The sequence below is a fragment of the Filicampus tigris genome, chromosome 4 (assembly GCF_054856515.1).
Source record: "Filicampus tigris isolate MCC_2025a chromosome 4, RoL_Ftig_1.0, whole genome shotgun sequence".
NCBI classification, from domain to species: Eukaryota; Metazoa; Chordata; class Actinopteri; order Syngnathiformes; family Syngnathidae; genus Filicampus; species Filicampus tigris.
In genome coordinates this window covers 10,321,093-10,344,941 of record NC_141220.1, presented here as the reverse complement: position 1 = coordinate 10,344,941, position 23,849 = coordinate 10,321,093, and the positions used below count along the sequence as shown (strand labels likewise).

Below are 23,849 nucleotides of genomic sequence, written 5' to 3'. Positions count from 1 at the left end.
ATCATGATAAAATCGTGATTTTATTTTTTTTAAATCGTGATATGATATTTTTGCCATATCAGCCACCCCTACATCTGCCTATAACAAAATACGGCCAAACTGGAACACTCTGCATCTCAAACTAAAAACCAATCAAGAGTAAGTGGGAGGGGTGGAGTATGTAACCGATATTTGGGTAATAGTGAAAGGTAAATGGGCTTCCTCTACTTTGCGCAAAATTAATCAAAGAAATTGTGACAACCACCCATTGAGCCATTATTATCAAGTTATCTTCCAGTCTTGTTGGAATAACAAGACGATGCGTTGATTAATTTTCTGGTCAAACAAAGGTCTGCATAGTTTGGGTCTAGGTGGAAAAACAAGAAACTTATCTTGTTGACTAGGGAATGCCGGTTAACCACTTGCCCAGCTGGAGATGATAATGACATCATGTTCTTTCTTGTCAAATCTCACCAAGTGGAGGGAGGACAGGGGACTTGGGGAGTGAAAGTGGTGTGTGTGTGTGTGGTAAGGCGGGGAGCAGAGTTGTCAGACGAGCAGCTTTGCATCATATACATAAATCAAATGCCATTTCTTTCTTAAATTAGTGCCAACTTAGTACAGTATGTAGACGAGAAAAGGAGTTCAAGAGTAACTCATCTACCAATATGTATGACAGGCCAATGGCCAGGTCATCAAAATGCTTAAATCCTTTTGACAAGTTGCTGTGGGTCAAGTCAAAAGGCAGTGAGTGTCAATGATGTTGCCACGGGAACAGTTGTATATTATAACGTGAAAAAACAAACCTTCCACTGTAGTCATTTGAGTGTACGTGTCCTTGTCTGGTACATGTAGCTAGTAGTCACGAGAATGGCAGCCCACTGCTCGGGGAAAGCCGTAAGCAAAGTTGTAAAATGCTAATACCCTCCCTCCTCAATACAACTGGAGGTCCCTGTGCGAGTGAAAGACAGAGGTAAGATGTGTGTGGTTCTAGGTGTATTTGCGGTCACGTTGCTGAGAAAATCCACAGGGAAATATGACTACCTTTGTAAGACATTGACCTGTCCCTCCATAAACAATTAAATAACTACCCAGTCGATCCAAAGACACACACTAGCATGTTGGAAAAAACATTTCAACTTCAGGTAATCCTTTCCAAACATATACAGAAACACAGGCAACGCTTTCATAGAATGCTCACAAATGCAACCACTCCCACTTTCTCCCACTTAGAGATTGCGGTTTGGCAGCCAGATATCACATTACAAATCCCAGACCAGAAGGGTATCCATGGTAACGCCTTCCAAAATACCCCTGACTACCCATGGAGGGAAGAAAGGGTTGGTTGCACCCCTCACTCTTTTTTGCTTCTTCCTGTCTATATGCTACCAATGGAGTGGAACTCTCAACATAGACAGGGATACCTTCTCTGACGCACTTGACTACAGAATCACAGAGGCCCCGAAAGATCCCTTTCTTCGATAGCCGCCTCTGCCAATGTACCAGTCCTCCTGTTTCCATCTACACTCCTCCTAAGGGGCTCTCCTTTTTGCCAATCCTTAATGGCACGACCCTAGTAAACATTGTTGATGAGTCTTTCACATGTAGGTTAGGGACGTATATAATATTCCCTGTTACTATAGCTACATATTGTTACACGTTTTTACTTAAACATCTGAATTAAGTTGTATTGTCTTCTGTACAAGCATACAGAATTCAATAACCATACAATTTTCAAAAAGATGTGGCATGTCTCATTAAAACGGTTTCTAGAATCCAGTAATTTAATAATTTTCAGCCTAATAATGCAGAGGTCATTGGTTCAAATCCCAGCTCCGGCACTCCTGTGAGGAGTTTGCGTGTTTTCCCTGTGCCTGTGTGAGTTTTCTCTGGGTACTCCGGTTTCCTCCTACATTCCAAAAACATGCATGGTAGGCTCATTGAACACTCTAAATTGTCTGTAGGTGTGAATGGTTGTTTATCTATTTGTGCCCTGGAGATGGTTTGTAACCAGTTCACAGTGTGCCAAAGACAGCTGGGAATAGGCTCCAGCATGCCCGCAACCCTAGTGAGGATAAGCAGCTTGGGGAATGAATGAATGAATGACTTATTTTTGACAGCCTGTTTACAAATGCTGTGCAATGAAATCAAATTCTTACACCTTATTTGGAAGGCAGACATGCAAAGTTCAAGACACGTCTAAATGCTAGAACTAGCAGAAGGCTCAACTTAACTGTTTTAAGGAATTTAGAATATCTCAGTGAGCGGCAATGTGGCAGTATGAGACCTCATCAAAACACAAAACTCTTTGTCACTAACAGTATTTGTGTGGGTCACAGTCAGCGGAATGGTTCAAATCATTCTACAGACCAAATTCATTGTCTATGTGCTCTAGAAAAAGTACAGATGTATGCATGCTTTTCAGTTGACCCATGATTGTAACATGTAACACATGATTGCAACAATTCCAGGGAAGTAGACCCTGAGTATGTGGGATTGTACCTCAAAGAGAAATTATGTCTGATCAAGAAAAAAATCAGAGGAAGCTCTGGGGGTAGACCTGAAAAGTGGCCGTTCAACTTGGGTATAAAAATAAAATATTTATACAGCACATTCAGAAAGTATTACAATCCTGTTCAGTGTTTTGATGTTGCAGCTTTAAATTTTTTTTAATTTCACCCCTAAGTAATCTACCATCAGTAAAGCAAAAAAAAAAACTAAAAGCTACGATAGCAAAGCACACAAGTAGTGGACTGTTTGCTGTGACTTATATTCAATATTGAACTAAACCTTCCATTCTAGTACAGTATACGCACATGCATTCACAGCATAAACCTCATAGTAATCTGTGTGATGTGAATCCATCTGTGTTCAATTCAAATACAGGACATGACTTGGAAAGACTGACAAAGTATATAGTAAAAAAACAATCCATGGGGTTAAAGGGACTGCCTGGAAGGACTCAGAGACAGTATTGTGGCAAGGCACAGAACTGGGCAAGGTTACAAATAATTTTCCGCTGTACTTACTCATGTTCCTAAGAGCACAGTGGCCTCTATAATTCTTAAATGGCAGAACTTTGGAACAACCAGGACTATTCCTAGATGTGGCCACCCAGCCAAACTGAGCAAACGAGGTAGAAGACCTTTTGTATGAAGGGTGACCAAGAAACTCTGCCTGAGCCTCAGAAATTCTCTGAAAAGATGAGAGTAAGTGCCAGAAGTACAACCACACAATCTTGGAAAGGCGAGGTGGTTCCTTCCAGAATATTGGTTTGATTTGTAAGACATTGACCTGTCCCTCCATAAACAATTAAATAACAAAATACTTATTGTCCCAAGTTTCTGCCATTTAATCCAAATTCAAGTCATATTTCAGTTTTCTCAAACATTCTATATAGTAGTGGGTCATGAACAAAAGAAAAAGTTCAACGATACAAGGGTACGAAATGACTTTCCTGTGCAGGGTGTCCGGACTCTACCTGAGAGATTAGGGTGAGGAGCTCTGCAATACGGGAGGTGCTCAGAGAAAGTAGAGTCGCCGCTCCTTCGCATTGAGAGGAGCCAGATGAAGGTGCTCTGGCATATTCTTTTGCTACGTTCATAGCAATCACGGATGAGAGTTCCGCTTCGCTCTATTCGCTAGCGTTTCACCGCGGGAAATTTGCGTGCTGCAGCCGCTCATTCGCGCTCAGCGGAGAGGGGAGGAGCTCCGCTTGGGCGTAGACGACAGCAGCATTTTTCAACATCGCAATCAAGTGGCCGATACTATGCAATGCAAACAATATTGCTATCTTGGTAAAGTTCAGGACGCGGTGTGACTGTGTGTGACGTAGAATGCTCGATGCCAATTGGCTGCCGCGAGGCGAAATGGGGAAAAAAGTGAATTTGTTTTATATGCGACGAATGGGCGAATTTTCGGTGCTTATCTCCGCGTCCCACCGCTCCAAACGCATCATGCGCCGCCCCGCATGCAACCACGCGCGAACTACATTGACTCCAATTGAATCGCGCCGCCAGAAACGCTCCCAACTGAATTGGCGTGAATGCAGCATTAGGATGATCCAGGACGCCTCCCTGTGGGGGGGAGCTCCTAGAGATGAAAGACGTCATGCTCGAGAGACTATGTCTTCTGATTGGCCTGAGAACGCCTTGGGATCCCACCAGAAGATTTGGAAGAAGTGGCTTGGGACTGGGAAGTCGAGGCTTCCCTGATAATTTGCTCACCGCGACCCGACCCCGCGTAAGTGGAAGAGGATGGATTGATGGATGAATATTTATAGAATAAAATAATTTCAGAGATATCACTTATCTTATTTAACAGATGCGATCAGTACATAGTAGATATTCTTGAGACAGTGCCAAACTGTGGTCAATAAATATCTGTGAAATATTCGTTATGGACCAGTGAAAAGACACTCACCAAACTGTATCCTGGTGCGGACTTCTCCCACTGGAACATTGTATATCTTCTCCAGGTAGTTTTTGACATCATATTTTGTCATTCTGCACACAAGACAGCCGGACAGAGGCGAGAAAAACCCACAGGTAGGTTCCAGAAAGGAGAAGAAAAAGATGGGTTATATAAAGTATCTTTAGCAGTGTTCAAAGAGGAAGTCAACCCAAATGTTTTCTTTTAAAGAACACGACATTTGGATCAATATTGCGTTTGTGGAACACGAGCTAAGCAGTAAAATCCACCCGCTTTTGTCCATCTCGGTGGCGGCCATTTTGCCACTTGTTGCCAACTGAAAAAGACATCACAGTTGCCCAGGGCGCAGATAACGACCAATCATACCTCAGCTTCAGAAAACAGGTGAGTCGTGATTGGTCATTACCTGAGCAACTGTGATATCATTTTCAGTTGACGAGAAAGTGTACAAATGGACGCTTAACTCATACTCCACAAACGCAATATTAAACTGAATTGCCTGTTTAGACTAGTGAAGGCGCATATAACATATTACTGTAAAGAATATTTTGGGGTTGACTTCATCTTTAAGGGTTTATAATGTTTCTGTATAGAAATACAGTAATAGATGCTCAGTCATTTATATTCCCTTAAAATATAGTACCGAAGAGCAGGCGCTACATCAAACATACTTTATCATTCAGATTTTATCCCTTTGTGGCATAAAAAGACAGGAGAATACAAATGTGAGTGTCAGTCTTTACCCAATTAGCTCTTTGTGTGTATTGATCGAGCGAAGTGAAATCCTATACAGGAAGCAGACCTGGCACCAGCCAATCTGCTGGACCATTCAAGCTCCTGCTAACCCACTGGGCAGCATTTGAAACGCACTGCTTTGACCAGAGGAAGAAAGGCTTTTAACTGCTAATCAATTTAGCGAATTTGATTAGCCTGGTAGAGAGCACTTCCCAAATGCATCTGACAAAGTGCTTTATAGTGACGCTGTGGTCTAACATAAGTAGCTCAGCTATGGTGTCTTCTATCACATTACATGCTTCTTTGATTGAGTGGGATAATGTTTATGCCTGAATTTCACTAAGATGCAACACAAAGTCTTAAAATGTTTGAAAAATATAAGGTGAGGCAAAAAAAAAAAAAAAAAAAAAAAAAAATCAATTCTGTGAACACAAACTCCTTTAAATTCAGGATGAGGTCTCGTGTTCCATGCTAGACAAGGAATTTTCCACTATAATGGCATACTGCTGGCAAAGATGACTTATTTTTATGAAGACCTGGTTGTTAATCTCTGAATTTCTTAATAACTAAGACAAATTATGATTTGTGGGCTGACAATTGAAATGGCCTACTGTGCATACAAAGTGCGTCATAAAAGACATATTTCAAGAGTTTTCCCCTTCGAATGTAATGGTCTATAACTCGGAACTGCCTGCAGCCGTTGAGCTTTTATCCACATGCATTTATTTACCTAGTCGTTAATGCTTGATTTGAGTAAATACCCTCTTCTGTGACATCATCAAGAAATAAGCACAGAGAGTGATGATGAGAGACCAGAGTCCTGAATCTTCGGCTGCAGCTCTCATTCATGTGAATTGGACCCAGCCAACGTTGCATGCGCTTGCGAAATATTTTTACCCCAACCTTCCATCCATCCATTACCTATACCGCTTATCCTGACAAGGGTCGCGGGGAGTGCTGGGGCCTATCCCAGCTGTCTTCGGACAGTAGGCGGGTGACACCCTGAATTGGTTGCAATGCACATGCTGTTGGCAACAGGTGTAAAAATGATGTTCTATAGGTAGCTCTGATGGAAAATGTTGGAGAGTACCGCAAGCGCAAATTAAGCTTGAAGTGAAGGAATTAGAAGTCTTAGTGGAACAGGCAACCAAATAGATTATGGAGTTAGAAAAAAGAAAACTATCATTCCAATCATTTCGGGGAACCAGCAGCAGCATAAAAGCCCTGCTTTGTTTGAATTAACTCATCCTGAGTGCATGGCAACTGGATATGTCTGCCCATCCTGTCTAACATTGCATTTAAAACTTGGTACTGCACACCAGAAAACCTAGGCTGCAGATACCAGTAACAAATGTCACAGTGGGCTGAAATGACGGAGACGCAACGAAATACAGACTTGAAAGGAGTTTTGTCAAAGGTGATGTGGCATGACTGGCTCCAAGTCAACATTCATTCGTTCAAAGAAGCATTCAAAATTGCATTGCTGTCATGCTCATTGTTGTTTCTTTTGAAACATGTTTACGCAGGTCTATGCTGGCACTGCTGTGCATGTCAATTTGCAACTGACTTTCAGACACGGTATTCAAAGATGCAAAACCATTCATCGTTTTCAAGTTTGATAAATCACATTGTGTGTGCTAAATCAATCTAATTTACATATACTCCTCCCAGAACGTGTAAATCGAAGTGCTCGTTTCACCCGGCTCGTAAAATGGGTTTCACAACTATGTGTGTGAGCGACCAAGTTTGCAAACCTTTATGTAGTGAAAACCTTGAGTAGATTTACACCTTCAGGAAACCGGAGTACCCGGAGAAAACCCACGTAGGCACGGGGAGAACATGCAAACTCCACACAGGGAGACCGGAGCCGGGATCGAACCCACGACTTCTGAACTGTGAGGCGGACATGCTAACCAGTCGACCACCGTCCCTACTGGTTATATTATCATCATTGCTATTATTACTATTGTTCTTGTGCCATTATGTAAACCCATTTACCCATTTGCCCATATTTCTAATTATAGGTGTACCAATCCGTATTAACAGAATCCGGTATAATCGAGTAGTGAACTACGCTTAACAGCATTTATTAATATAGTAATCAGTTATGGATATGGAAATGTATTGCCTGTGGTTTCTATTATATATAATACTATTTCTTGTTATAGAATTAGCGGGGTATTAGAAAGTATTGTAATAGCTTGTTGATGAAATGGAGATAAAAGGGGTAGGAATATAAAAGTATACATGTACTTCTTCCTACTCCTTTTTGAACATGTGATGTATGTCTGTTCTTTTTTTATGCACTTAAAAGACATTCCTTTTTTGTTGGTTGCTGTTTTTTTTTTCTTATTTTATTTATTTTTTTCCTATATGTTCGAAATAAAGCGAAGGAATTAGGCCTCAAGTGTGTGTGCAGAACTAAATCGGGGAATGTGGCATATCCATTTCTAATATGGGATACATAATCATTCTATTGTTATACACATTCAAAATACTCTGCAATATTAACTTTCAATATTATTGCCTCGGGATGAGTGAAAAAAAGGAACATTTAGTATTCTACAATTGTTGAGCCCTGAATAGTCAGCAATTCGTTGTCTACAAGGCACAATGAGCAGGGCTGCCCAATCAAAATGGGCTAATTTCAGCAAGACAAGAAATGAGTTGTGTGAAATGTAATATAATTCTTGATCCTTGATATACAGATACATCACACACGTTAGTGAGACGGGTGGGAACTCTTTACAGTATATTGTGGGAAAAAAACATATGTTGCTTTTAAATCAATTATCAAGTGGTGCAAAAATAAGACAGTGATTGATTAAATACAGACAGAAACTAGATAAACGTGCCCTTTTTGGGGCCCATGTGACATTATTTGACAGTATTTGGGGCATTATACTAGACTGTTTTTGTTGTTCCACTATTCTGCCATTACGCATACATACAGATTAACCTGCATTCTTCTGACAGACAATCGCAGATGAAATTTATACACTGCTGTGACCTTTCAAGCTTCTGGGTGTTTCTAAAAGGTGGATTTACTCACACTGTGCCAAGAAGATTAAGAGTATCAGTACCAAATAGTTGAGAGTGGTCTAATTACACCTGTGCCCTTAAAGCACAAGGTAGTTGAAAGGCCACAGCCCAAAAAGTACAAAACACTAAAGTGGCATATTTGATGGCACGATGACAACAATTGCCCCTTCATGAGCCGTCACCTTACTGTGGGGGAGGGGGTTGTGTGTCCCAATGATCCCAGCAGTTAAGTTGTCTGGGACTTCATGCCCCGGCAGCGTCGCCCATGGCAAATAGGTCCTAGGTGAGGGACCAGACCAAGCACGGCTCACAGACCCTTAATAATGAATGTTAACATTGGATCCAGTTTTCCCTTGCCCGGACGCGGGTCACCGGGCCCTCCTCTTGAGCCAGGCCTGGAGGTGGGGCTTGTTGGCGAGCGCCTTGTGCCCATGGGGCCCGGCCGGGCTCAGCCCGAAAAGGCAACGTGGGTCCCCCTTCCCATGGGCTCACCACCTGTGGGAGGGGCCAAAGGGGTCGGGTGCCCTGTGAGCTGGGCAGCGGTAAAAAGCAAGGACCTTGGCGGCCCGATCCCCGGCTACAGAAACTAGCTCTTGGGACATGGAGTGTCACCTCTCTGGCAGGGAAGGAGCCCGAGCTGGTGTGTGAGGCTGAGAAGTTCCGACTAGATATAGTCGGCGGGTTCACCTCCACACACAACTTGGGCTCTGGTACCAGTCCTATTGAGAGGGGTTGGATACTCTTCTACTCTGGAGTTGCCCAGGGAGAGAGGTGTGCGCATACTTATTGCCCCCCGGCTTGGCGCCTGCACATTGGGGTTTGCCCCGGTGGACGAGAGGTGCCTCCTCCGCCTTAAGGTGGGGGGATGGGTTCTGACTGTTGTTTGTGCTTATTCAACAAAAAGCAGTGCAGAGTACACATCCTTTTTGAAGTCCTTGGAGGGTGTGCTGGAGAGCGCCCACCCTGGGGACCACATTGTTCTGCTGGGGGACTTCAATGCTCACGTGGGGAACGACAGTGAGACCTGGAAGGGCGTGGTTGGAAGGGACGGCCCCCCTGATCTGAAGCCGAGTGGTGTTCTGTGATTGGACTTCTGTGCTCGCCACGGATTGTCCAAACGAACACCATGTTCAAACATAAAGGTGTCCATATGTGCACTTGGCACCATGACACCCTAGGCCGCAGTGCTATGATCGACTTTGTAGTCGTATCATGGGATTTGTGGCCGCATGTTTTGGACACTCACGTAAAGAGAGGGGTGCAGATGTCAACTGATCACCACCTGGTGGAGTGTTGGCTCCGATGGTGGAGGTGGGGAGATGGATGGATGGATGGATGGATGGATAGATGGATGGATGGATGGAAGATGATGATAAGCCAGAATGGCTCCTCCATTGACGACTTCTCTCTTGGAGATATTTTCATAGGTGGGTGGTTACTAACAGACACTGGAATGTTGATAGCTTAACAGATCTGACAAGAAAGCGAAAATTTTTAATATTCTTGGACTTTTTTTTCCCCCATCTGCGTTCCTTGATAAAACGTAATATAACATCATCAGCCTGTACTGTGAAATAACTACAGGTGGGCAACATATCACATTTTCAGAGCAATTTGTGGATGCTGTCAGGAGCATGTGAAAGCATGTAATAGTACATTTATAATGATGTTAGTATGATTATAATAAAGTAATATTTTGTACACACGGGAGCTAGTGACACTTCTTATATTTGTCTGATGATTAACATTCAACTAACACATTTAAAGACAGGTTTAATGATTGATTTACGTCAGCCAATTGCCCAACTCTAGGCTTGAAGCGGAAGTCAACCCCCAAATATTTTTTTCCAAGAATATGTTCCCAGCAGGCCCGCTAGTTGAAACAAGGCATTCTGATTCATTTTGCGTTTGTGGAATATAAATTAAGCAGCAAAATGCACTCGTTTTTAGCCATCTCTGGGGGCGGCCATTTTGTCTTCTGTCAACGGAAAATGACATCACAACTGCTCACAACGACCAATCACGGCTCAGATTCAGAAAACAGGTCAGCTGTGATTGGTCGTTGTGAGCAGTTGTGATGTCATTTTCAGTCATTATTATTTCACATCTAACTTAAGGTGAAATCCAAATAAATCATCACATACAATAACATTAATGCACACAAACCATAATATTAAACCATTAAGGCCTAAAGCCTCTGGCTCAACATCTCCCCAAAACCTAAGGGCGACAATCACCCTCTCAAACCTGAGGTTCTCCCGGAAATTCAACACCTACAAAATAATTGGTATCTTAGCCCCTGTAGCAGATCGAAACATCATTCCAAAAGAAGTTTGCTTAGACATGTTGCTTTCACACAGGTCCGAGTTTATTATTAATTACTGTTTCAATCAAAGATGTAAAAATAAAGTGTCAGTGCAAGAAAAGCACTATTTTAAAAAAATGTAAAAAAATAAAAATCGATGGTAATCGGTGATTACCTTCCCCTTTTCTGTTACAAAGACATAGAAACCGTCATTGTCGACAAAAATATATCTTAACTACATATCACGTTCGACTGGTTCAAAGTCCACAAGCCCGTCGTCGAAATCATTGCCAGTACTTATTTCAGAGCTCCCGCAAACATCTGCACGTCCGACATTATTCTATAAAATTCTGCGACATCCTCCGAAGGGTCATAACACGTGGATATTCTGATGCATTTAATTGGCTGAGAGACCAAGAATTGGACTAAAACATGACGTAAACGTTCTCCTGGCTTTAAGGGTAGAAATGTGGTTATGCGTTCCCGGCCTTAATGGGTTAAAGCGAATCACGTCACAATGGTTCAGTGTTAAGAATGAAACAGAAGAGTTGTTTCCTGCAAAAATGAAAGGCCAAATAAAGCCGCCACTCATTGTCATTCTGCCCTCCTGTGAGCTTTAGGTGGAGACACACACTCAGTACCTCAATACTCTCACCTACCAGACAATACGTATCCAGAAATTGCTCAACACTAAGTATCAACATGATAAAAGTAGACTTTCTCTAGAGAGACAGCCACTGAGAAACCTGAGACTTGACAAGAGAAAGGAAAGCTGAGAAGTTGAGAATATAAGAGCAGCGTGTGAAGGATTACATTTATTGTTTAGGGGTTTGCTCTGACAAAAGGACGGAAATAGATCAAAGAGTGGACTGTAGAAGTCACAATACAGAGGTGGTCTGTATCTTAGTAAGTTTGAAGCAAATCAAGCTGCTCACTCTAATAAAGTATATCTAAAAGGGCTTTAACATTCTTGCCATTGAGTACAAACTCAGCCAATACAATGTGAGGACAAGTATACCTGTGGTAACAAGTATGCTTCCTCCTTAACCCATTAAGGCCTAAAGCGCCTGGCTCAACAGCTCCCCAAAACCTAAGGTCATCTTTGGAATTACCCATAAAAACCTGAAGTTTTCCCAGAAATTTAACACAAACAAAATAATTAATATCTCAGCCCCTATAGCAGACATAATTCCAAAATAGAGAGCTTGGACGTGGCTTGCACACAGGTAGAATTTATTATTATTTACTGTTTCAATCGAAGATATAAAAATAACATGTCAATGCAAGAGAACCACTATTTAAATTCAAATTTAAAAATCGAGTGGTAATTAACATCCTCTATTCCAGTGTTTTTCAAACACTGGGCCTATATATTGTCAGGTGTGCCGTGGGAAATTATCTAATTTGTGTGCCTGTGCGGTCTAGCGCCTGGCAGCGTAATCACACTGAGTAAGTATCAATATGAAACATTAAAAATACTTTTTCCTTTGTGTTTGCTTCCTATTCAAGACTTTATAATATAACATCATTCTTCAATGTTAAAAAATGCTTATATAAAAAATACAACACACATTGTTAAAATAAGCTTTTTTTTTTCACAATTTCAGCTGGTGGTGTGCCGCGGGATTTTTTCAATGAAATAAATGTGCCCTGACTCAAAAAAGTTTGAAAAACACTGCTCTATTCTGTTACAAAAACGTCAATATCATCATTATCTACAAACCGTATCATATCACGTTCGACTGGTTCCACTGGTTCAAAGTCCACAAGCGTGTCGTCTACATATCACTGCCGTTACTTATTTCAGAACTCCCAGTGATCGACGGCATCCGCAATTAGCTCGAAAAAATTCCGCGGCATCCTCCGCAGACACCGTCACGTGTATATTCTGATGCATTGAATTCGCCAAGAGACGGAGAATTGGATTTAAAAAAAGACACAGACGTATCCGCTCTCCCGGCTTTAAAGGTAGAACGACGCAACAGCGCTCTCAGCTCTAGTGGTAGAAACGCGGTTATGCGCTCCCGTCCTTAATGGGTTAAACGAAAGTTGAGTTGGCAATACTTTAACAAGTCCCAAAATAGGTATTCTATTTGAATTTCGACCTTGAGGTATCCATGTTGCTGCCTCGTCTAAGCAGAAAACTGCACGTTGAAAATAGCGGTGGTTAGATGAGTTTTTCTCAGTGGCTTTGGTACATTTCTCAGATGAGAACTGAAATTCAAAGAACTACTTGTTTAAACTTCACATACCGGTAATCGATTAGTGTCATTTGTTCAAAATTAAAAATAAAAAATTGTTTCCCATTTATTTGAATACGTTTGCAAATGCTTTGGTATATCCATAGAAATTATTACACTGGTCAACATCAAATTTTAAATCAGATGGCTTTACGCGTCTAAAAATGTATAATTAATTAATTTGATTTAAAAAATGTCTTTACTTTTTTTCTCACTCATTTGATTTTTGTGATATTTTCATTTATGGTTTTTAAGTTTGACCTATAAAAATGTGCGCAATACATATTTTTATCACGCGTTGTAATTTATGGACCGTAATTTATGACTTTTCAGAGAAAACCTCCACCTTTTGCTGCACCTAACTAGGGCTGCCACAAATGATTATTTTGCTAGTCAACTAATCAACAACAGTAGTCGCGATTAGTTGATGACTAGTCAGATCATATGTAAATCGTGGAAGATTGCACCAGCAAGCAGCTGTTCTTATATCACCATCATTATCTTAAAGCTTGAATTATTTAAGTCTGACAGAAGTTTAGGTATGTATAAGATTAAAGATTAGCTATGTACAAATTAGTAATAAAGACTATTAAAATGATAGTACATTCAACTTTGATTAAACTTTGCACCTTGTACCAGCATTCCTGACATGTTTGTAAATGATGGAGCAACTACAATTGAAAGCTGTGCTTAATAATTTTAGCTGTCAATGTTTACTGCATTTTAAAATAGAACCAAACACTATACACTATGCAGTTGCGCTATGAAATACAAAAAGAAATGCTTATAAAGAAGGTGAAGATGTATTGTTTTGGGCAGGTGTGTTTGCTGGTGTGACGTTTCAGAGGCTGGGGGCACGATGAGCATAGACTTTGAAGTATTTCCAATGTCACTGGCTTGGTTTTTATACACTTTTAATCAGTTCAAGCTTCAAATTACCGACTGAATGTATTTGTAGGCACAGTAGTAATATGTGGATGTGAGTGTGCAATAAGGTATTATACAACTTGAATTTAGGAGTGCCTGGAACTCAAACAAGCAGGGGTTTTTGGAGGTTAATGTCAAAAAGTGCTTTATTTTCCGTGGAAACCGGGTCGAAATGGCTCTTTGACTGTTAAAGGTTGCCGACCCCTGGTCTAAAAAGTCAACAAGAAGCAGTTGTTTGTTAATTTGTTAATTAACGTGCTCTGTTGACTCTCATGACATACAAAGAGGTTAATTAGCTTGAAAAGGGCTTCCAACTTCCCTTATGCATTTGAAGAGGAACACAAACATGTAGTGATCACCACGGTGATAGCGGCATCGTTTGATCCAACAGGTACAGTATTGTACAGCTGCCAAACAATGGCGGCTGCTGTTAGGAAGGCTCAGTTTCCTCAAGTCAGATTACAGTGAGAAACCACAGCATGGTCCAGTTTCATAGTTATTAGGCAGGATAGTTGCATAAAATGTGACTAAGAACTAGACTGAACATTCTGTTCAGCGTTGTTTTTCTGTGTTGTGTGTATGTGCCTTTACCCATGCCAGGTGAGGGTAATAAGTTGTGAAAAAGGGGTAGTGGGAGGAAACCTAGAAATCTGATGATGTTCCTTCAGAAGTGAAGGGAAAATGGTGACAGCACAAAGGTTTAAGAACAATCCAAAGACAAAGAAATACGTTTCTGTGGTAGGACAATCCAGGTGTCTGGCACAGAAAGTACCCAAGAAAAACTGGTTTTAATTTGCTATGCGAAAGATTTTAAATTTACAAAAAGGCAGACTGAACAAAAAAAAAGGATGGGGGGCATAAAAATAAGAGATAAAGCTATAGCTAATAGAAAAATCAATGAAAATGCAAATAACTGAGATTAGGCAAAGCAAAATATGGATTATTATTAGATTATTAGTATTCCTCTGCGCAAGTGGAAAGATTATAGTCTACATATCAAAACAAACGTTTTGGCAAAGCACAATGTAACACCGATTGTTTTATGCAGTTTGTGAAAATGTACAGTACGCATGAAAATAAATGTTATGAAGGCACTCAGCAAAGTGTCAGGTAGGTTAAGAAATAAAGACAAAACTATTTACACCAAAATCTAAGGTACCATTAGGGATGTAACGATTTATCAAAAATCGATTTTATATCAATATAAATGCATAAAATATGCATCGATGCAGGGCTGGGCCGATAATTCGATATCAATATGTATTGCGATTGACACGTGATCGATATCTATAGAAAATGCAATAAAACACTGATAGAGAAAAAAAAGTGAGAAAATAAACCCGATCGCAGCATGGTGCGTGATGAAGGCAGCTCGCTTCCGCCTCCAAACATGAAGAAGAAGCGTTTAACCCATTAAGGCCTAAAACGCCTGGCTCAACAGCTCCCCAAAATCTAAGGTCGCCTTTGGAATTACCCTTGAAAACCTGAAGTTCGGCCGATGCCGATACCGTACCGATACCAGACTTTTGGAAAAAAATAAAAAATAAAAAAATAAAATAAAAAAAGATATATATGAGCATTTTTTTTCTTGTAATTCTAAAGAACTGCATACTCACTTGGATGTAAAACCATTGCTATCATGGCTTTGTCAGACTTAAAAACCTTTGAGAAACAGGAAAAAATAAGAAATAATATACACAAGGTATCTTTGAGAGAGATTGTCTCGGATTAATTACAAAAGTTCCTACTCGCCGGCGCCGATACCAGCATTTTAAGCGGTATCAGGATACTTGCCGATACCAGTATCGGTATTGGAACAACACTAATGATAACCCTATTAAACACCCCCGGATGGAGCCGCGGTGTACAAGTAGAGGAGTTCTTCTCTTTGACATGCTAGCGGCAGTTAGCCTTATCCGACACCGGCATCGCACTCAAGGTAAAATCAAGCAAGTAAAATATGAATGGACTATGGCAATAATGAGTCCGCTAAAAAGATAAAAGTAGTCCTAAGACGGTTGGTCAATGATAATGTATGCAGTGCAAGAGAGTATTTGTTCACTTACATTGGATGAAAATTGAATGGAGGCTAATATATGTGTCAACAACTGCTTTGGGGTAGACTTAATGCAAATAAGCATTTACAATGCACGGTTTGAGGACAAACTGCACATTACACTACATAACAAAGTACACAAAAACAGTTAACTGTTATTTAAAGAAAAGATTTAAAACTAAATCAATAATTATCAATATTGACTGATAAATACTTAGATTGTGACAGTTTTTCAAACATCTCTCAGCCCTTCTAAGCACATTATGTTTAAAATTGAGTTTATTTCATCTTTATATCAACCAGTTTATTTCACTCTTTCATCGTTACATTGACCTTTTATTAAAGGTTAAGTATTATTTCAAAATCCCAAAAAAGTCCCAAAAAAGTGAAATATGTTTCCTGACGACTGTACACAGGCGTTGCCCCACATGGAGGGGTGTTTCCAAGCGAAAATACACAAGGGCAACAAAAAGAGTGTGCTGTGACAAGACGGCTATTACACTTGCTGGAGTTGTGTGGGGAGCGATACTGTTTGAGCTATCGATGCCTGTGATACCACTAAGATTGATTCTTCAATTTAAACATTGAGACGTTTGATACTTCAGTCCTTTGAGGCTCTTTATTTGCAGTATACCACAAAGCAAAGCGGACCATCATTGATCAGTTATGCGAATTAGGACACCGATTGCAAAATTGACAAAATATTCAAAATATCGGCCAATCAGATACAGCCGATCATATCCATGGAAAGTCTTAAAACATTAGTGGGTTCTTGCCATGCACCTGTGTCACCTATCCAAAAAACTTTAATGGAAATCAGTTGTGTTGCTTTGCTTTACCCACCTAAATAATTAACATGCCAACCAAATAAAGGTGGGGACAACAATAAGCCTTTGCCCTTTTACGCTTGCTGGAAGTTTAAAAAAAAAAAGGGGGGCGGGGAGCTCTTCCAACGGATAAAGACCCTTTAAAAAAATAAAATAACAAGATTACCTACAATTAACAAGCATACTTGTTCTTGTAAGAACACATGCTAAAATATGGTAAATCCTCACATTTTTGGCTGACTTTATGAATCAATCAGACACACATAGCCTGCTAAAAGCTAAAATACCCTTATCCATTGGAAATATTCGGTCATCACATAGCATATGAATGGACTTAAGTTTATCATATAGGAGGAAAGAGTAGTTTAGGCATTTCTTCTCTCACAAGCAGCCCCTTCGGGGAAGCATCCTTCTAAGTTCAAGTTTGCTGTGAACGTGTGAAAGTGGCTTTTGAAACAAAGGCCACATTGTGTTAAATGCTTGAGAACACCAACATTACCACTTCTCATTAACAGCTGTTCAGCATTACAATTTATCAGCACGAACAGTGCCTACGCTAAATAGGCCTAACAACAGCTTTTATGGCCATAATAATTCGTGAATAAGTTGGAGTTGACATTTGATGTGTCACTATCTGTCCATCTAAGGCTTTTGTTTACGTAGATCAACGAGCCGCGGACCTGTACCCGGCAGTGCGAGAAAATGTGTACAGTAAAACCTCTGAAAGGTTGAATAGTGAAAAGTGTTCTGAGATGCTAACGTTTGTTCGGATTTTGAAAGTTTTTCAAAAAGTCAGTTCCATCAGAAAACCTTAAAACACTGTACAGGCAACGTCTTTAAATGCCAATATAGAAGACTAAAAAAATTATATTCTAAACAGTCTCACAATCTTAAAAGTAACTTAAACACTGTATTAATATACAAAAACACCAAAAACATGCATGATGTGTGCTGTGCGACTTGAGACGCATTTTTTCTGTCAAATCATGGTCAAATTTTGAATTGAACATCAATGGCGTTTGGCTTCAGAGGTTTCTCTAGCACACAGTTGTCAAACTGATCCTTGAGGGCTTGCTACCCTACATGTTTTAGAAGTTTCCCTCCTCCAACACACCTGATTCGAATGATCAGGATCATTATCAGGCTCCACAGCTTGCTGATGAACTGATCATTTGAATCAGGTGTGTTGGAGGAGGGTAACATTGAAAACATGCAGGATAGTGGCCCTCGGGGACCGCAGCAGCATGTATGTATGCTTATACAAGCGCCGCATGTTTACACACGAAGCTCATACCCATACAGTGAGAAGTGATCACATATGGTAATACTTCCTTCCATCAATAATTCAAAATGTGGGCCAAGTCATGCATTGTGTAATATCACATTTTACCCACTTTTGACAGCATTTTGCCAAACACATTTGTGTCCACCCGGTACACGGACACATGCACACAAACATGCACACACACAAAATTATATAAGCATTCTTGGAATTCGGCAGACATGAGACAAGAGTCACATTAGTAGGAGGCCAAGCACCTGGATGAACAGATTACAGTCAAAAACCCACCAGAGACCCGTCTTAATCTTATATTTTTCTCCCCAGCACAGGCTTTGGACCTCTCAGTTCTGTTAACCTCAGTGACCTTGACTCACAGAGGTAATCAGAATCTACTTGACAACAATCTTCTGTTATATTTCATGAAATAAAGTCATACTGTAATGTGTTGCTTTTCAAATCTACCACACTCCCGAGGTGTGGAATGGATGATTTCAAATCAGTAAATGTGCATAAAAACACAAGAGGAAAGATTGCTTGGTGTGATGCCTTAATGACCTAAGCGAGACAGACAAATTGGATAAACATTAGGGATTAGTGCAACATAGCCGTGTGGAGTACCACACAGTAAATTACACCTGACAAACATGTTCTTTGTGTTCAAGTGTAGTCAACAACTCTTGACAAGATTTAAAATAGATAAATAAATAAATAGATAAGTGAACATGAGAACTCTTATGAAGAGTGGATTCGTTTGGTAATTCGTTTGTAGGGTTATGACATAACAAATAAATGGAACGTACTTGTACAATGTGGAGATAGACCGATATCTTTTTTTCAGGGCCGATACCGATACCAATTATTAGTAGTCAAAGAGGCCGAGTTCAGGGATTGCCCAGGGTCATTAGCATGTCTTAAAAAAGTTAAATGAAAACTTAAAAGCGAAACTCCACCCAAACAATTTTTTTTCAAGAGTATGTTCTATGTAAGCCCACTAGTTGAAACAAGGCATTCTGATAAACATTGCGTTTGTGGAATAAGAGTTAATCCACCCATTTTTAGCCATCTCCGGGGGCGGCCATTTCGTCACTTCTGAAAATGACATCAACTACTCAGGGCTCAGGTAACGACCAATCACGGCTGACCTGTTTTCTGAAGCTGAGCCATGATTGGTCTTTACCTGAGCCCCGAGCATTTGCGATGTCATTTTCGGTCGACAGCAGTGACAAAATAGCTGCCCCGAGAGATGGATAAAAAGGGGTGGATTTTGCTGCTTAACTCATATTCCACAAACGCAATATTAATCAGAATGCCTTGTCTCACTAGTGGGCCTGCTGGGAACATATTCTTGAAAAAAATGTGTTTGGGTTGATTTCTGCTTTAAGTAATCGCTCCCCATCGTTTTCTACAATAAATAAAGTTTTCAAAATAACAGAAATGTTAAAATTTCACTTATCTTTGTTTTACTTTCAAACAAAAGGTGCAGAGTATTCCCAGGGTCAGTAGAATCTCTTATAAAGTTAACTGAAAATTTAAATGAATAGTTGCTTGAAGTTAACATAGTTTAAAATTGAATTTATACTGGCCATCAGATTTTAAAAAAGGCTGATGTCGATATTAGTTAAAATGCTGAATATCGACGGCGCCGATAATTGGCCTGGCCGATAGGTCTATCCCGAGTACAATGTACTGTATATTTGAAATGCAGAGTTAGTATTAAAAATTGAGCATTTAATTGGGAAATAAGGTGAGGTTAAGTCAAGGTATCGGTATGCATGGCATTTTCCAAAGGACATTTTGGAGAATGATCACTGAGATTTTGCTTTCCTTAACTCTGTTGACTTTAATATTGGCGCCTAAAGGTGACGAAAGTGGAATCTGGCAGACAGTCATAAAGCCAAATAGTTTTTACTTAATTTTGACTTAGCTTTTGACTTCCACTATACTGTCTGTGTACGCCATTAGCAAGTCATCATTGCAACACGGCACAATAAAGGGGACCAAAAGGCGCTGAAAGAATTCTGGACAGCTGACTGACGCTTCTGACTTCTGTTATTAAGGTTGTCATACCACCTTGTGGCCATGATACAAAGCGCAGTCATGTTAAAACATTTTGGCCTCAAGTGTGAAAGGATTTCCTGAAACAGTAGTTTTGACTTTCATAAAACGCATAAAACAATCGATTGATTGTAGAATTTGAGGTTTGAGGTCTCTTCCTTAGATTATAACAATTATAAGGTTCTGTTGATTGGTTGTCGGCTTATCGTTAATGTATGAGAAGCATGGCCATGGAACTATTCTCTATGTATGCAGGGTATTTTTGTTTTTCAGGAAATCACCAGCTTGAGTTCCCAGACACCACTTTGTACAAGTTATATTAGAACTTATATTGCTACAATAATACTATTTCACACTCTCATTTACACTACCATCGCTTATTTATTATGATGAAAAAAAGGTACCCAAGTTAAATATATATATATATATATATATATATATATATATATATATATAAAACAAGTGAAAGCAACACATGAAAACACAAAATACTATATACAAAAGACACCGCAAAACAGCAGAAAACCTTCAGTCTCATGTCGGATCAAAAGCTGGAAATGAATCGTATTCAAAGATCAAAGAAAGCTATTATATCAGTCTTTGAATCAATATACAGGGAGTGCAGAATTATTAGGCAAGTTGTATTTTTGAGATTTATTTTATTATTGAACAACAACCATGTTCTTAATGAACCCAAAAGACTCATTAATATCAAAGCTGAATATTTGGGGGAGTTGGAGTGGGGCTTTTTTTGTTTTAGCTATTTGAGGAGGATATCTGTGTGTGCAGGTAATGTGCATAATTATTAGGCAACTTAACAAAAAACAAACATGTACCCATTTCAATTATTTATTTTCTCCAGTGAAACCAATATAACAGCTCAACATTCACAAATATACATTTCTGACATTCAAAAACAAATCAGTGACCAATATAGCCACCTTTCTTTGCAAGGACACTCAAAAGCTTGCCATTCATGGATTCTGTCAGTGTTTTGATCTGTTCACGATCAACATTGCATGCAGCAGCAACCACAGCCTCCCAGACATTGTTCGGAGAGGTGTACTGTTTTCTCTCCTTATAAAACTCACATTTGATGAGGGACCACAGGTTCTCTATGGAGTTCAGTTCAGGTGAAGAAGGAGGCAGTGTCATTAGTTTTTCTTCTTTTAGGCCCTTTCTTGCCAGCCATGCTGTGGAGTACTTGTATGCGTGTGATGGGGCATTGTCCTGCATGAAAATCATGTTTTTCTTGAAGGATGCTGACTTCTTCCTGTATCACTGCTTGAAGAAGGTGTCTTCCAGAAACTGGCAGTAGGACTGGGAGTTCAGCTTGACTCCATCCTCAACCCGAAAAGGCCCCACAAGCTCATCTTTGATGCTGACGCCAGCAAGGTATAGGTGGGGTACTGGTATGGGCTGGTATCCTCAACTGCCAGTGGAGATTAAACTTTCGCCAAATGTAGAAACTTTTAAGTCCAGGTTAAAAAAAATTCTGTTCTCATGCGCCAATGCATGAAATCGGCACGGCATCGGCACATTTAATATTTTATCTATCTTGCTTTTAATCCTTTTAAACTAATTATTCTTTGTGATTTTGATTTTTGTAATTCTTAATGTTTTATTTCTCTTTCTGATTGCTTGTGATGTTTTATGTAAAGCACTTTGAATTGTCTTGTGCATGAAATGCGCGATACAAATAAACTTGCCTTGCCCTTTTGAAACTAAATATGAAAATGAATGAACATTCCCTCGATATTCAAATTTTTTGGCACCCACCTGTAAATATACAAAAACATGTAGCCTGGCATAACGCTTCATGGCTCTCTTCAAGTAGTAAGATGTAAGACTTACTCCATTGGGACGCGGAACTGGACAGTGTCAGGAGGCTGCTCTTTTCCAGGCCTCACCAGCGTCAAGAACCAGTTTGGTCTGAAGAGTCTCAGCTGTGGGTTACCCAGCTGGTGTAAAGGATATCTGCAAACAGAACAATGTCCACTTTTTTAAAAAATGTTCCTGTTACGGAAAATTTTATTTTTAATTGGTGTGATTGGCTGACGACCAGTACAGGGTGTAGTACCCCGCTCTGGCCCAGAGTCTGGATGGATGGATGGATGGATGTTTGAATTACTTGTAAAGAAACAGCTGTGGCAAGCATTACCGTCATGCATAAAATAGTTTTACACATTAACAGCTTTCATGGACTGAGAAAAGAATTCAGAATGCAGTACTGGCAATATAGCACTTTTACTTTACATGTGTTTGTGTATCATCAAGGCTCGAAATATTTAGTTTTTCTTTGCAGAGCAGTTTTGCGAACAAACTCATCTGCAACATATACTGAACATAAAAAAAAAATCACTTCATAGCTGTTACCTTACACATATAAAAAAATATGAAATCTTACAATAATACTATAAACTGCTGTATTGGTTCAGTCCGTAGTCAGGTGACCTCCAGATGCATGCCACCGAATAAGGAAGTGCCTTGGTTTGGTTCAGTGACATGCGTCCAACTGAGGCGGCAGCACGCAGGTGAGTGGTTGATGTGTGTGTGTGTGTGTCGCGTAAGTGTTGAGTGTTCACCCTTGACACCCACAATGGGGTGAAACAAATGAGTCCAAGCAGCAGGAAAACAGTTTGTTGATGTGTAGGACAGTTGGACATTTGTACGAGTCCGCGGGGAAACAGTTTAAATGACACTTGGCTCCGCGGCAACAAAGAGCATGGCGAGTGCTCATCTCAGCTGCACCCTTCAGCAAAGACAGTTCGCGCCAGTCAGGGAGCATTCAACGGCACTCTGTCACATTATCCCCCTCCTCCATGAGGTTGGTAATGTGCGACAACCTTGACAGGTAATCCACCACAACATTGGATTTGCCTGAGCGATGCGAATCCAGAACTGGAACGCCTGGAGGGAGAGGTACCAGCGGGTGAAACGGCTGTTGTGGTCCTTCATGGAGTTAATCCACATCAGAGTTGTGTCTTCAGGTTGAACTCTCCCTGGCAAGTAGGATTTCATGCTCTCCAGAGTCCATTTGATACCCACGCCTTCCTTCTCCACGATGGAGTACCTGGGTTTACGTGGCAACAGCATGCGGCTCAGGTAGAGCACAGGTTGTTCTTCCCTTGGAGCACTTTGTGCCAGGACAGCGCCCGGTTGCACTGCTCAGGTCGAACATCGCGTCACCCAAGCCGGTAACCAAGGTATCTCGCCTCCACTATCGTCCACTGACACCTGGCAGCAATAGGCGTCAGGCGGCCTTGTGGATCTGGCCAAGGACTCGCCCCAAATGCATTGCCCCTAAGATGACCACATCATCCAGGTAGGCAGCACTGCAGTCCTCACACCCGTGCAAGACACGGTCCATCAGGCTCTGGAGAGTGGCGCATGCTCCATGGAGACCGAAGGGCATCACAATGAACTGGAAGGGTCAGCAGGTATCCGGAATGCGGTGTAGGGGCGACTGGATGCATCCAGGGGTACCTACCAGTAGCCTTTACCAAGGTCCAGGTTGGTGATGAACCTGGCCCAGACAATCTTCTCCAGAAGATCCTCGATGCAGGGCAGTGGCTAGGCATCAAACTCTGACATTGCGTTGAGCTTCCATGATTTGATGTAGATGGAATAGTTTGCTTTTAAAGGTGCAAATGTCATCTGAAGTGGTGACTCTTTAAAGACGAAGGAATTGCTCCTCCTCTAGCCACCTCTGTTGCGTGCTGGCCATTATGTTCAGCGATTCAACTCAGCTTTTGATTTGAACACTTATGCTAGTGAGCCTGCAGGAGATGGGAAGTTTATATACTCGGTGAGATAATTTCACAATGGCAACAACAAATTGGTAATGGTAGTCTCTCTCCATTCCTTCCTGCTCGCGTCACAAAGCTGCACTCGTTTTCTCTCCCTCTGGCCTTGCTCTACACCAGGATAGTAAGGCAATGAGGTCGGCCGCTCTGTCATGACGCTGTGG

General features: G+C 40.8%; 1 protein-coding gene across 1 annotated transcript in view; it reads right to left on the bottom strand.

Moving 5' to 3' along the window:
* mrpl23 (mitochondrial ribosomal protein L23) overlaps nt 1-23,849 on the bottom strand; it is an 80,625-nt gene that overhangs the window by 55,048 nt on the left and 1,728 nt on the right. Inside the window, exons 2-3 of the mRNA XM_086029295.1 lie at nt 21,734-21,856; nt 4,402-4,484 (exon numbers count right to left, since the gene is read on the bottom strand). Of these exons, the coding sequence (XP_085885421.1) occupies nt 4,402-4,484; nt 21,734-21,856 (206 nt within the window). The remainder of the gene's footprint in view (nt 1-4,401; nt 4,485-21,733; nt 21,857-23,849) is intronic.